The sequence below is a fragment of the Erithacus rubecula genome (genome assembly GCF_903797595.1).
Source record: "Erithacus rubecula genome assembly, chromosome: 25".
In the NCBI taxonomy this organism is placed as follows: domain Eukaryota; kingdom Metazoa; phylum Chordata; class Aves; order Passeriformes; family Muscicapidae; genus Erithacus; species Erithacus rubecula.
The window spans coordinates 6,235,836-6,248,903 of record NC_136677.1 but is presented as its reverse complement, the minus strand read 5'-3'; the positions used below and the strand labels follow the sequence as shown (position 1 = coordinate 6,248,903).

The 13,068-nt window shown below is 49.1% G+C and overlaps 1 protein-coding gene across 3 annotated transcripts in view; it reads right to left on the bottom strand.

The window, feature by feature from the left end:
* Positions 1–13,068, bottom strand: part of FLI1 (Fli-1 proto-oncogene, ETS transcription factor) — an 85,573-nt gene that overhangs the window by 16,559 nt on the left and 55,946 nt on the right. For all 3 annotated transcript variants that reach the window (XM_079326688.1, XM_079326690.1, XM_079326689.1), the window contains 3 exons: positions 10,561–10,715; positions 7,026–7,229; positions 1,621–1,686 (listed from right to left, as the gene is read on the bottom strand). In XM_079326688.1, coding sequence (XP_079182814.1) covers positions 1,621–1,686; positions 7,026–7,229; positions 10,561–10,715 — 425 coding nt within the window. The remainder of the gene's footprint in view (positions 1–1,620; positions 1,687–7,025; positions 7,230–10,560; positions 10,716–13,068) is intronic.

Sequence of the window (13,068 nt, the reverse complement as noted above, 5' to 3'; positions counted from 1 at the left end):
ACATGATGAAAGTTCCATGTGAAGCTGAGGGCTCCACGCTGACAGCAGTGAACCCAGAGCTCTGTCAGCTACACTACAGAGACACTCTTGAGGCCACTAAAAATGCAGGGGGAGGGACATGTTCCCCTCAAATTTCTTTCAGCCTGAGTCACAAAATGTTTACAAACTCAGAGGAGTCCAGTTCTACACAGAGATTTTCTCTTTAAGGAAAAAAAAAATTAAAAATAAATAATAATTTTAAAAAAACCTAATAATTTTTTAAAAAAACCTTTTCTTGACTTTATTTTTAGCAACTACCTGGCCTGAGGTGGAATGAGCAGAGGTTTGGGTGCAGGGGGAAATTGTGAAGGAGCACATGAAGGAAGGAGGGCTCTGGGGGCAGCACAGAGAGGAGGCAGCCAGACCCTCCATCAGCAGCCCCTCAGAGGAATCTGAGGTTTTGTCTCTCTAGCTGCTTCAATAAAAGACCTTCTGCCTTTCCTCACTGCTCTTTTTAATCCAAACCTGTGGTTTGTCCATGGAGCCACCTTCTCCTGGAGAGCAGAGAGGTGTTTGTACCTCAGTTCATTTGTGGGGTGGGCAGGAGGTTTCAGCCCTTCCCAGAAACTTCTCAAAGGAGAAGGAGGAGCTGAACAGAGCACAGGGAACAGACCCAATGTCCCTGCAGTAGCACAAAGGGAAAGGAAAACCCCATTAAAGGCTCCTGTCCCTACACACCGAGTTACAGAGCACAGAACAGATTTTTACTCTTTATCACCCTACTTGGCCTTTATCAATTCAACTTTCCTGTGTAAGTAAGGGATGTGCCTCATCCCATGCCTGCCCATGGCCATGGACTGGAACCAGATGATCCTTAAGGTCCCTTCCAGCCCAAACCATTCTGGGATTCTGTGATCACACCCATGGCACCAATGCTCACAACTTTATCCTGACTGAGAGTGCAGTTTGTCAATAAAAATAAGAACAAGGAGCAGGGCTGCAGCTGCAGAGGAAAACCTGAAACACCTGACTGAAACACACAAAAAACAACTCCAAAGCTGGAAGGAGCCTCAATGGGGTTATTAACTTTTAAACTTCAAGGTTTCAAAGCTAGAGCTACATGGTCAGAATTTCTAGTAGATAAAAAAATTAAAAGGGTTATTTGAAACCAAAAAGAAAATCAAACTATTCCACAATGAAAGTGTCAAAAATATACATTTGGTTTTCCTTGCTGGTTGAAAGGAGCCACAGATCCATGGATGGGTTTAGAATACCTGAGTGGTCTTTACAGTAGAGAAATTTATTGTGAGAAGGTTTTATCCTTTCAACTGTGAACTCAGAGAGAAACAGTGTCTCAGGCCTTGCTGTCTGTGAGATTCCAAACTGTCCACATCAGGAACAGAAAATGTGCCAGCAGTTCACCAGCTCAGCAGAACACAAGTGTGACAGTGACACATTTGGTGCCACGGTGCTGGCTGGACAAGCAGAGATGGCATTTCCAGCCTGGGTGGGGCTGCACAGTGAGAATTATTCCTTTTGAACCGTGCTGTGAGTGCAGAATATTTTCATGCCAAAGACACTATTAACAAGGTCTAGTTTTAACCCAACCAAAACCAGGACATTTATGTGCAAAACACTGACCTTCTTTGGTGGCAAGACGTGAGGAATCTGTGTGGGATGGAGTGTTGTAGACCAGCAGTGAGCTACCTGCAAGGCAAAGAAAAGCACTTAGAGCACTCTGGGCACACTCTGCCATGGGGAACCATGAGGGCAGGCAGGAAATGTTGTTAATGGCATGAAAAAAAAACTAATTTTGATCCTAATTGGGCACACAGTTTCTATGAAATTCATCTAGAAGCTTGGTAGCTGCAGGTCACACATGCTGCAGTTTCCTTACTTGCAAAAAATAAAGATATTTGTCTCCTTTACCAAGTGCCTTGATGTCCCCCATTGAAAACTGATCTTAAAGGTTGTACAGGTACAGAATCTATCCCAGCACAGCCTCCAAAAATGCCTGTGGCACAGATTACGTGACAGGATAAGGAAGAAGCTTTCTCTCTTTGGCTGTGATAGAGAAATTTCCTGTTTGAGGAACAGGCAGGAGCAAAGACACAAATTGCACTGTCAGGACCTGGCCATTTTTAGAGTGTCACATGCTTGGTTTGGGGCCAGCAGCTGCACAGCTCTGATGGGATTCCAGCATCCCCCGTGCTCTGGGGAATTTGGGAGCAGCTCTGGGTTCAGAGAGCCCTTTTCCATCAAGCTCACAGAGCATCTCTTTGCTCTGGGAGCAGAGTTCAGGCAGTCCTGCTGGGTTTGGGTCACTGCAGGTGCTGGGTGCTGCAGTGGGTTTCTGTCCTTCCCCAAGGCAGACAGAGCCTGCACAGGGCAGGGAGCACACGGGGCAGGAGGTGCTGGCAAACAAAGCTGCTCGCAGGGAGGGGAGAATGGATGGTACCAGATGCTGCAAGTCAGGGGATGTTTCCAAAGGATGGATGGTGAACGGGGAGGTGAAGAGTTCAGAGGGATCCCAAGGGCACCCTGGCTCTGAAAGCTGCCAACAGCCAAAGGGATTGGCTGAAATATTTGGAGAGATTGGCTGCTGGAGGAATTGAAGCAGCTCTGTCCACGTAACTCGTGTTTTCATCGGATGGTTTCTGGCTTTGGCATTTCTTTCTCGAATATCTGTGGGGAAACTCCTGTCCACCACTCTCTCCTTTTCAGGTTATTTAAAGCCATCCTGAGCGCAACGCCCAGCCCAGCTTCCCCCTGCCAGACAGGGAAGTGCTGGGGAACTCTGAAACGTGGTTTTCTATGACTAAATGGGCTGCAAATGAGTGGCTGGGGCGGTGGGGGTGGGGTGATGAATAGCACTGAGCGAGCAGGATCAACCTATAGCTACTTTAGGCGAAAAAATGCAGCCCCAGCCACTGGAAAGGACCGGCGCCTCCCCCGGTTTAATTGCTCCGAGTTCTCACCTTTGCCCGGCAGTCTGAGGTTTCTGGTGGGAACACCACAGAGAGGGAAATGTGTTTCCTATTAAGGGTTTCAATGGAGGAGGGAAAGGGAGAGAGGCAGACCCAGATCAGGACAGAGGGAAGCAGACAGACAGACAGACACAAGCCAGGCTGCTCCTCCCTCTCTCCTTCGGAGGCAGAGCTCGGGCTGTGATGAATTTTCATTTTTGTTCCTGTTCCCCCTCCCTGGGTCAGTGGCACCATGGATGGACCAGCTCTCCCCTGTAGGGTTAATGCAGTGAGGGCTGTTCTCCCACAATTAATGTTTGAACACGTTATCCCGTGGCACCCCCACCCTTCCCTCTCTTTCATTTCCCTTGTGTTCACTGCAAAAAGATGGAGAAGGACTGAAAACCAGCAAAGTTTTTTTCCCCATAACCCCTTCCCTCTCACAAGGCAGCTCATCCTTCAGAAGGGCAGGAACAACTTGGTCCTGCAGCCTCAGGGTCTGTTTAATTTGAAAATCTTTTTGACCCTCACCTTCCCCAGTCCTGGGCCCCACCTGCACAGCTCCTGCTGGAACCCAGGTTGTGCTGCACTTGCCAGGATGGTTTTGTTTGGCATTAACACATGGCTCAAAAACACTGAGCAGTTTTTTCCTTCTCACCACAGCCTCATTCTTTACCCTTCAGGTTCTTCTCTTTTGTGCACACCCTGGTCCCCATGGAGGGAAAGGATGGAGGTGGCAGCTCAGCTCCTTTTGATCTTCATCCCAAACACAGTATGGATGCTTCTAGAACTCCCTTTCCCCCACCCAAGGATTCACCAGGCAGAATGTGCTGTAGAAAGATCAGTCTGGAGCTCCAAAGTGTATGGGGATGAACAAAAAGAAAGCAAATCAAGGCATGGCTTCACAATTTTGGAGAGGGAGCCAAAAGAAACATGCAAAAAAAGATGATTGCTTAAGGGGGTGGATAGGGAGCTCCCCAAAAAAGCCACTGGGATGTTTTGGGAGGCTCCAAAGGGTAGAGAGTCCTGCACTCTGAAATCTCCTGAGGACCAGAGACACCAGAATTCCTGCCAGCTTCAATGGCTTGTGGCAACAGGAAACAACTGCACCCTTCTGATCCAGGCCTAAACCAAAGATTAAAAGTGCTGTGGGATGAGTTTGGGTTACTCTCAACTGCATTACACAGCTCACCTTGAACCTTCCATTGCTAAAACTGAGACTGAGCTTTTGTTGAGGTCATGCAGATGTTGCTGGTTTATTTTTTCAGTCTGGACTCATATGTGCCAAAATAATGTATTTCATCAGCAGCTTTAAGCAAGTTTTCACCCTGATCAGGAGTGTAAAATGCTGAAAACCTTCTGGGAAAGCTCATTTTCAGGGGGTCTCCTTGTTGGGTGAGCAAACAGCTCAGAAAGTTCAGATCAGCTTTGTTTCTTGGAAAAAAGACTCTGAAGTTGAGGATTCATGAATCATCACATATCCAGCTTAACATCCCAAGAGCACAAACACCTTTAGAGAGCCTGGGCAGAGGCAATCCAGCCTGCAGGCCTGCAATTCCCCCAAATCTTCCTGTGCTTGTGGCCATCACCTATTCCCTACCCCAAGCAGGAGTAGAGCTGAATGTCTGTGGGACAAACACCTTTCCAAAAGGGAAAACTCATGAAAATAACAGCCCATGTCTCCATGGCACTGAACTGTGGGCTCAGCAGTGAACATCCTCTGGAAGCTGGTGTGGAAAAGCCATCAGCTCCTCTGGAAGGTGTCACTCCAGCAGGGACACACCCAGCACTCCCAGAGCAGCCTGTCCTGGGGCTGGGAAGGGCTGCAGGCAAGGAGGAAAGCTCTTCCCAGCTCCAGCAGACACCTCTGGGGCTCAGCACACACAGGTTCATCCTCCTGAAGCTGGGGATGCACTGGGACTGAATTCCCTGTGGAAAAGGAGTGATAATCTGCCTGAATCCAGCAAAGTTTCTCAGGTTTTGCACTGGCTTAATAGCACAGAAATGACTGCAGGTGCTGCCCTGGCAGGACAGGATATTTTAATAACCATGACTGCAGCAGCACTTAAATATTGGAGCTGCACCAGGACTCCAGTGCTGGGCTGTGGGGGTGTGAGCCCCTGCTCCAGAGATCCACCATCCCAAACAAGGGGCCCAGTGAGAAAGCAGGATGGTGCCACCTTACAGAGAGCAAAACCTCCCAATTCCAGGTATTTAAAGGCAAGGTGTGACCCAGGGAGTGCTGTCCTGGATGGCAGCATGCCCTGGTGCTGCCTGCTGGACATGGAGACCAGTGTGAGCAGACTGCCCTATCCAAGGCTGGTGGGATCAAGCAGGAAGCTGTTCCTGAGCACATGGGCAGCAGCAGATGGGAAAGGTGGCCACTGAACCCAAGATTTTGGGCTCCTGCCATGAGATGAGCACTGCAATTCCCCTGATAGTGCCTTTGGACAGCCCAAACAATGGGTCACAAACTGGGGATGAACCTGGAGATGCCACCTAGAGAATTCCACTCCTCTGCCAAGCTTCCCAAATTCAGCCTGCTCCTGTGCTTTGAACCCATCCACCCCCATCTCTCTGTCAGTTCTCAAGCCTTATCAATAAGACAATCCAAGTGTCTCACTTGCACGTTTATCTTGTGGGAATTTAGAAACGTTTCTGGTTACAAAGTGCCGTATTTCCCCAGCACCAGTCAGCAGGTTTGGCCAAAACACTGCTGGCTGCACAGAACTGCCTTCCCATTTCCCAGGAAAGTGTGCAAACCTTCCTGTGGGCCAGCAACTCTTTGCTGATGAAACAGAATTATGATGAAACAGAATTAAGTATGCCAATGATTGTGGATGGGAAATTATTTTATTGGCCAGTCACGAGGGACAGAAACTGTTCAAATCCAATAGTTTGGTTTTTTTGTTGTGAATCATTTCCTTGGCTCAGCTTCTCAAGAAAAATAAAGGTGGGGCTTCCAGAGGCACCCATCTGTGATCTAACTCCTGTGCCACTGGAATCTGTGAAACTCCCACTGATTTTAGGTAGAGGGAGGTCAACTTTCCAGAAAAGTTGAAGAACCCTGAATTCTGTATCTTTGCCTCACTGGCCAGGGGAGACATCTCCAGCTGCCTTTTCAACACAATTGGATTTTCTAGTGGAGAAAATACACTTTTTCCTTCCTCTCCTTGCACTTCCACCTTGATTTATGGCACTTTCTCCTGATTTTTGAGTGCTTAAATAATGATACTCCTATGAAAGCTGTTTCACTTGGAAAAACAGCAGAGCATGTGGGGCCCAGCTCCAGTCTTCTGGCTCATTACAGCACCATTACCCTTAGCACACCTTTATGGGGAAAAGGAAATGCTTTTAGCTGCATTTATAGGTGAAGAAGAGACATTTGGAAGCTGTGGATGTGATCATGATTGCACAGAAGTCTGGGAAAAGCTGAAATCTAAGACTCCCATCACCCTTCAGGTGGTGTGCCATCCCTAAGGTGATAATTTGGTGCTGGGATAATGCTTTTCCAGACTGCTCACAGCTCTTGGGCAAAGAGGGGAACTGGATCCATCCCATATTCAAGTGTGGGGCAGAAAGGAGCAATAAAGAGCTTCCAGAACCTTTTTCTCATAGTCCTGGGTCATTTGCACAACATCTGCTCCAGTATATTTATCTATGGGGAATGACTCCTGGATTTTCAACTCTCTCTAACAAACCTGGGCCTGCAGGAGCACAGGAAACTCCAGCCCTGGCCAACTGTGGGTCCTGTTTTTGGGGAGGGCACAGCTATGGAATCATCTGCCTGAGACAAATCAGTTAAAGTCAGGTTTAATCTCCATGGCAAACATGTATATTTTTATCACATAGGCACAGATGTTGTTATCTGCAAGACTTATCTAATCTCCTCCAGAGCCCTGCTCACTTCTTCACCTCCCTGATAGCACCAGTAGCTCCATCTGTGTTCATCTAAACTTTCCAAGCCCATTTTACTCCTTGTTTCCCCTTTGCTCTCCCTGCTTGCCTTTCTCTGCTGGTTTGCCCTGGGAGCTGCACATCCCAGGCAGTTTTGGGTGGGGCAGGGAGGGCAATACTCACTTTCCCTGAGGTAACTGAGGTGAGAGAGCAGAATTTCCGTGTTGTAGGGGGAGGTGGTGCGCAGGAAGTCGTCCTTGTTCATCTTGCAGAGCTCCTTGCCATCCATGTTCTGGAAGATGGTGGTGTCGATCTCCATCAAGCCGTACTCCTTGATAGCCCATTCCAGCCACTGGCGCACGTGCTCCTGTGTCCAGAGGGTGGGATCTGGCAGGACAGGGCACAACGTGGGCACACGGGAGGGGGACACGGGAGGGGCACACAGGGATGGGCACAGACACACACGGGATGGGCACAGACACACAGGATGGGCACACACACAGGATGGGCACATACACACAGCATGGACACACACACACACACACAGGATGGGCACATACACATACAGGATGGGCACACACACAGGATGGGCACACACACACAGCATGGACACACACACACACACACAAGATGGGCACACAGACACACAGGATGGGCACACACACACACACAAGATGGGCACACACACACACACAGGGATGGGCACACACACACACACACAGGATGGGCACAGACACACAGGATGGGCACACACACACACACAGGATGGGCACACACACACACACACACACACTCACAGGATGGGCACACACACACAGCATGGGCACACACACACAGGATGGGCACACACACCCCTCCAGACTCCATGCAGAGCCACTGTTTCCCCAGGCAGACACACCGAATTTACTGCTCCTGCTGTGGCATAGGGAACAAGCTCTGTGCAGGCAACCCCACCACTGGCACAAGAAACCCTGAGCATGGGGGACTCATGATCAGCAAAGGGGATCCAAAAACAAAATAAAACAAAACAAAATAAAATAAAATAAAATAAAATAAAATAAAATAAAATAAAATAAAATAAATAAAATAAAATAAATAAAATAAAATAAATAAAATGGTATTGCTAAAACAGAGCAGCTTGCCTGTGTGAGTCAGTTATTCAGCCAGGGCAGGAGCACAGTTGTACCTCCCCTGTCCCCTAACCCCCCCAGCTGTGGGGGCAGGGTGGGTTGTGCTGTCTGGGCATCCCTGGCTGCCAGCAGACTCCAGCTGTGGATCTTTATTGCTCTGCTGACGTAGGAGCTGCTCTGAGCCCAGCTGGAGCTCAGGGCCCGTGGAGATGAGTGGCTGCAGCAGTGGTTAAAAAAAGCAATCAGCCTTGGAATTCTGGAAAGGGCATTAGATCAGAGAGCCCCAGCAAGGGCTGGTGCCCTGATCCCACTTGGCAGAGTCCTTCCAGAGCATATCAGCCTTTTCAGGTGTTTCCTGTGCTCCCCACCTTTCCCCTTCCCAAGCCTGAGCTGCACATTCATGTCCTGCTGCAGCTGCAGAGGATTGCAAAGAAGTTCAAACTTTGTGTCATTAACAGCTGGGTCAGCTCTGAGACAAAGCTCAGCCACCTGAGATCCTGGGAAGCTGAGAACATGGATCAGGAACATGCCCAGGGCTCTGGGGGTACTCTGGGCAGAGCAAGAAATGCCTCTGCCAGGATTTTAGGGGCTATAAAGCAATGCCTCAGCCCAGGCTGGACACTGTGTGCCCAGGCTGAGGGCACCCCTGGGCACACAAGCTCAGGCAGTGCCCACACTGGCACCCCTGGGCACCTGAGCCTGGAATAACAGCCCCAAACAGGGAATGACACCGAGGGAACTGAAATTGTAACTGAGACATTTCCCCACTGAATCTCCAGAAAACCTGGGCTACTGAAAGCTGAATTCAGAACATGGAATTTACAACCCCACACCTTTGCAAGTCTGCTCTAGGAACGACAGATGGATTTCCTTCAAGAGTTGGCAATAGTTAATTGAAATTCTGCTTTCTAAGCACTGGCAGAAGGCTGCAAAATTTACAATGCAAGTATTCAATGAAAGATTCTAATTTTTTTTTTTTTTAATTGAAAGACTTATTTGTCTTGAGTTTTCTAGAGGGCAGAGTGAATTTCCTTTAAACACTGTAAAAGACATTGAATGGTGTCTGAAAATCTGCCTTCTTGAAACATGGCTTAGAGCTCATTATTACTACCATTGTAAGCCTAATGTGACATTATTCTTGCTTATCTTCGCCCTAATGTACTATAAATCTCCATTCTGGATTAAATTAAAATATCCAAATGCCTTTCTTGGATGACTTGAGCTGTGTCTCTGCAGCCAGAGATCTGTGATGATGTTCATTATTGTCTTCCAAAGTCTGGTACATCTGCTCTTTCACAAGTATCTCAAGGGTTTGATTTGTGGATGGTCATAAGGGGGGGAAAGTTCCTTTCCTTCCCTTTCTTCAAAGAGGAGATTCCAAACCTTCTCTTCCACTGGGGGCACTGGAAGTAATTCCCCCTCTTTCAACAATGCTAAACTTTAGCTCACCCTTGTTTTTTTTTAACAGAGGATAAATGCTCTCCCTGGAACATCTTGAATAGCAGAGGGTTGGTGCCAGCTCCACCTTTGCAGGCAGGGTGACATTGGATTGTCATTGGATTGTGCTGCTGTCTCCAGCCCAGCCAGTCTCCCAAACATCAGCTCCAACGGGACTTAAAGATTTGCCATCAATCTTTTATTGGCTTCTCCTCACCTCATTCATTCTGAGCTTTTCCTTTTCATCCTAAATGGCAAATGCTTGGGAATTGTCATCTGCTCATGCTCAGAGCAAGGAGCTGAATTCCACGAGTGCATTTCCTTCTGGCAGCACTGGCTGCAGCCCTCCCTGCCCTGTGAAACCCTTGGGTGAGTTCTGGGCTGTGCACTGGGCCAGCCTTGGCTCCTGTGCTGGAAACTTCCTGGCCCTGTTTACATGGATATTGTTTAGAAACTTCACAGGGAAGCAGCTCCTCACTCCTGGTTCAGGCTTCACCCCTGAGTTCCCCCAGAGCAGCTCTCACCCCTGAGTGTCCAAATGCATCCAGAGCATCCTGCCAGCTCCAGGCAGCAGATGTGGATACCAAACACAAACAAAACTGGACAGGAATGTTTCTGTGTGACAGTTTTTGGAAGGATAAGGCAGTTCCTGCAAAATAGAATTTTTCTGGGTTTCTACTTCTAACAACAACCAAAAAAAAAAAAAAAAAAAGTTAAAGGAAACTAAATAGCTCATTTTGAATCAATCAGTGTGACTTGAAAGTGCAGCTGGATCCTGAGAGCACCAGGGGAGTTATAACTTGGGCCCACTTCTTTCCTCTTTGATCATCCCCTGCATGTCCCAGGAAGCAGATTCTGCTCTAACACATGACAGAAGAGGGATTTGATTCAGCACACCAAAACAACACTTCATTCCAGGGAAAAAAAAAAATAGAAGAAAGTTTAAAAGAATTTTAAAAAAAGAAAGAAAAAGAAAAAGCACCAATTATCTGCTGCCTATCCTGATTCAGATCATGCACTGGGACATGGGAATTCCCACTGCCCAGAAACTCTGGGTTTGTAAGAGAGAAAATTCCTCTGAGAGCAGATAACCAAAGTGAAGCAGATTCTCTTGCAGGCAGAGCAAGGAGAGCTGCCCAGGGTGTGGGTACCTGCAGGGACGATGACCCTCCTCTCGTTGGTGGTCATGTTGGGGGGAGGCCCGTTCTTCTCATCCATGTACGTGCTGTAGCTCATGGGCGTGGACTCCGTGCCTGCTCCCACCAGCTTCCCACACTTGCTCACACTGCAGTCCACGGGGGACTCCCTGGAAGGGAAAGGGAGAGCTGGGTCACCACCAGTGCCCCTGGGTCACCATCAGTGCCCTGGGTCACCAACACTGCCCCTGGGTCACCACCAGTGTTCTGGGTCACCACGAGTGTCCCTGGGTCACCATCAGTGTCCTGGGTCACCATCAGTGCCCTGGGTCACCAACACTGCCCCTGGGTCACCACCAGTGTTCTGGGTCACCACGAGTGTCCCTGGGTCACCATCAGTGTCCTGGGTCACCATCAGTGCCCTGGGTCACCAGCACTGCCCCTGGGTCACCACCAGTGTTCTGGGTCACCACGAGTGTCCCTGGGTCACCATCAGTGTCCTGGGTCACCATTACTGCCCCTGGGTCACCATCAGTGCCCTGGGTCACCATCAGTGTCCTGGGACACCATCATTGCCCCTGGGTCACCACCAGTGCCCCTGGGTCACCAAACAGCCACCCAAAGTGACAGGACTGTCCCAGAGAGCAGCCAAAGGCAGCACAGTCTGGTTCATACAGGGCTGAACAGACCAAGCTTGTCTGTCCTTGGAGCCTGCCACAGCTCCAGGAGCATGTGGGTGACACTCAGGTGGGATTGTGGGGTGTCCTGTTGAGGGACAGGGGCTGGACTCAGGGATCCTTGTGGGTCCCTTCCAACATAGCCTGTTCTATTATTCTATTGTTCAATTATTCTATTATTCTATTATTCTATTATTCTATTATTCTATTATTCTATTATTCTATTATTCTATTATTCTATTATTCTATTATTCTATTCATTATTTTACTAATTATTCTATTAATTGTTCTATTCTATTATTAATCTCTGCTAAATAGTGCTGGTGAGGAAATCTGGGAATCTTGCATGCCTCAGGTATGAGTCAGGAACTTCAAAGGGTGTGAAAAGGGCTCTGACTCTGGTTTAACTCCTGAGGTGCTGGAATGATGAAGAGGGGACACCCAGCAGCTCAGGTGACACAGTGCTAAGGCCATGGGAAGACTCTGGGAGAACTGTGAGCCTCCAAAGGCCAGAGAGGGAGCAGGGACTGTGTTCTGCAGCTGCAGGAGCAGCTCCTGCCTTTAGTCCCTTCAGAGCCCAGGGCTGAGCCTGCCAGGCACACACAGCACATCCCATCCCAGGGGACTTCCAGGGCAGGACACATCACTGCCCTCACCTTTCCAAGGGGGGAATTAATGCACAGGCAAGGCCAGGCTTTAATCCCAAAGCCATTTCCAGGGCACTTTAGGCCATGCTTTAACCCCAGAGCCATCCTCCTCCTCTGCAAGAAGCCAAGAGGTTTGGGAGGGAATCATTCCCTGCAGGGTAAGAACAGTGACACTGCACAAATCCCACTCTTGAGTTCAGCAGGCAGGAATTCCAAGCAGGACACTAAACAAATTTGTCTCTTAACCTGAACTGGGGGGAAGGGAGAAGTGCCTGAAATTCAGTTATCATGGCTGGGAGATAAATGCTCCACTGAGATATTCCAAGGCAGATGGTAATTTTTTCCTCATGTCTGACGAAGGGAATGTTGCTCCAAAATGGAAATAAGATGTATAACTTACACATGTTTGAATTTAAGGGTTTACTATTTCGCCTACTGTTTTTCCAGGCAGGGAACCAAAATCCTCCTCCACAGAGGCAACTGCTGGAGGCTCAGTGTCCTGAGGCAGCTGGGGAGAGGCTGAGGAGCTGCAGGGATGTCACAAGGAAGGAGCAGAGCTGGTTCCTGGTGGGAATGCTTCTGCCATGAGGAATGCTCCTGCCATGGGGAATGCTCCTGCCATGGGGGAATGCTCCTGTCATGGGGCAATGCTCCTGTCATGGGGAATTCTCCTGTCAGGTGGGAATGCTCCTGCCATGGGGAATGCTTCTGCCATGAGGAATGCTCCTGCCATGGGGAATGCTCCTGCCAGGGGATAAAGGTGTCTGTGCTGGCAGGAAATGGCCCTGGGCAGCACCGAGGAGCTGAGTGAGTCCTGCTGGGCACGGCCGGGCTGGGGAGAGCCAGGGGACATCTGAGATCTGGGAGTGACTGTGTGATCTGGGTGTGGCAGAGTGATCCAAATGTGACAGTGATCCAGGTGTGACAATCATCCAGGTGTGACAATCATCCAGGTGTGACAGTGTGATGCAGATGTGACAGTGATCTGGGTGTGACAATGATCCAGGTGTGACAGTGATCCGGGTGTGACAGTGATCCAGGTGTCACTGTACTGCAGGGTGTGACACTGCTGTAGGGTATGACACTGTGCTCCAGGGTGTGACACTGTGCTCCAGGGTGTCACACTGTGCTCCAGGCTGTCACACTCTCCTCCAGGTGTCACACAGTGTCCCAGGGTGTGACATTGTGCTCCAGGGTGT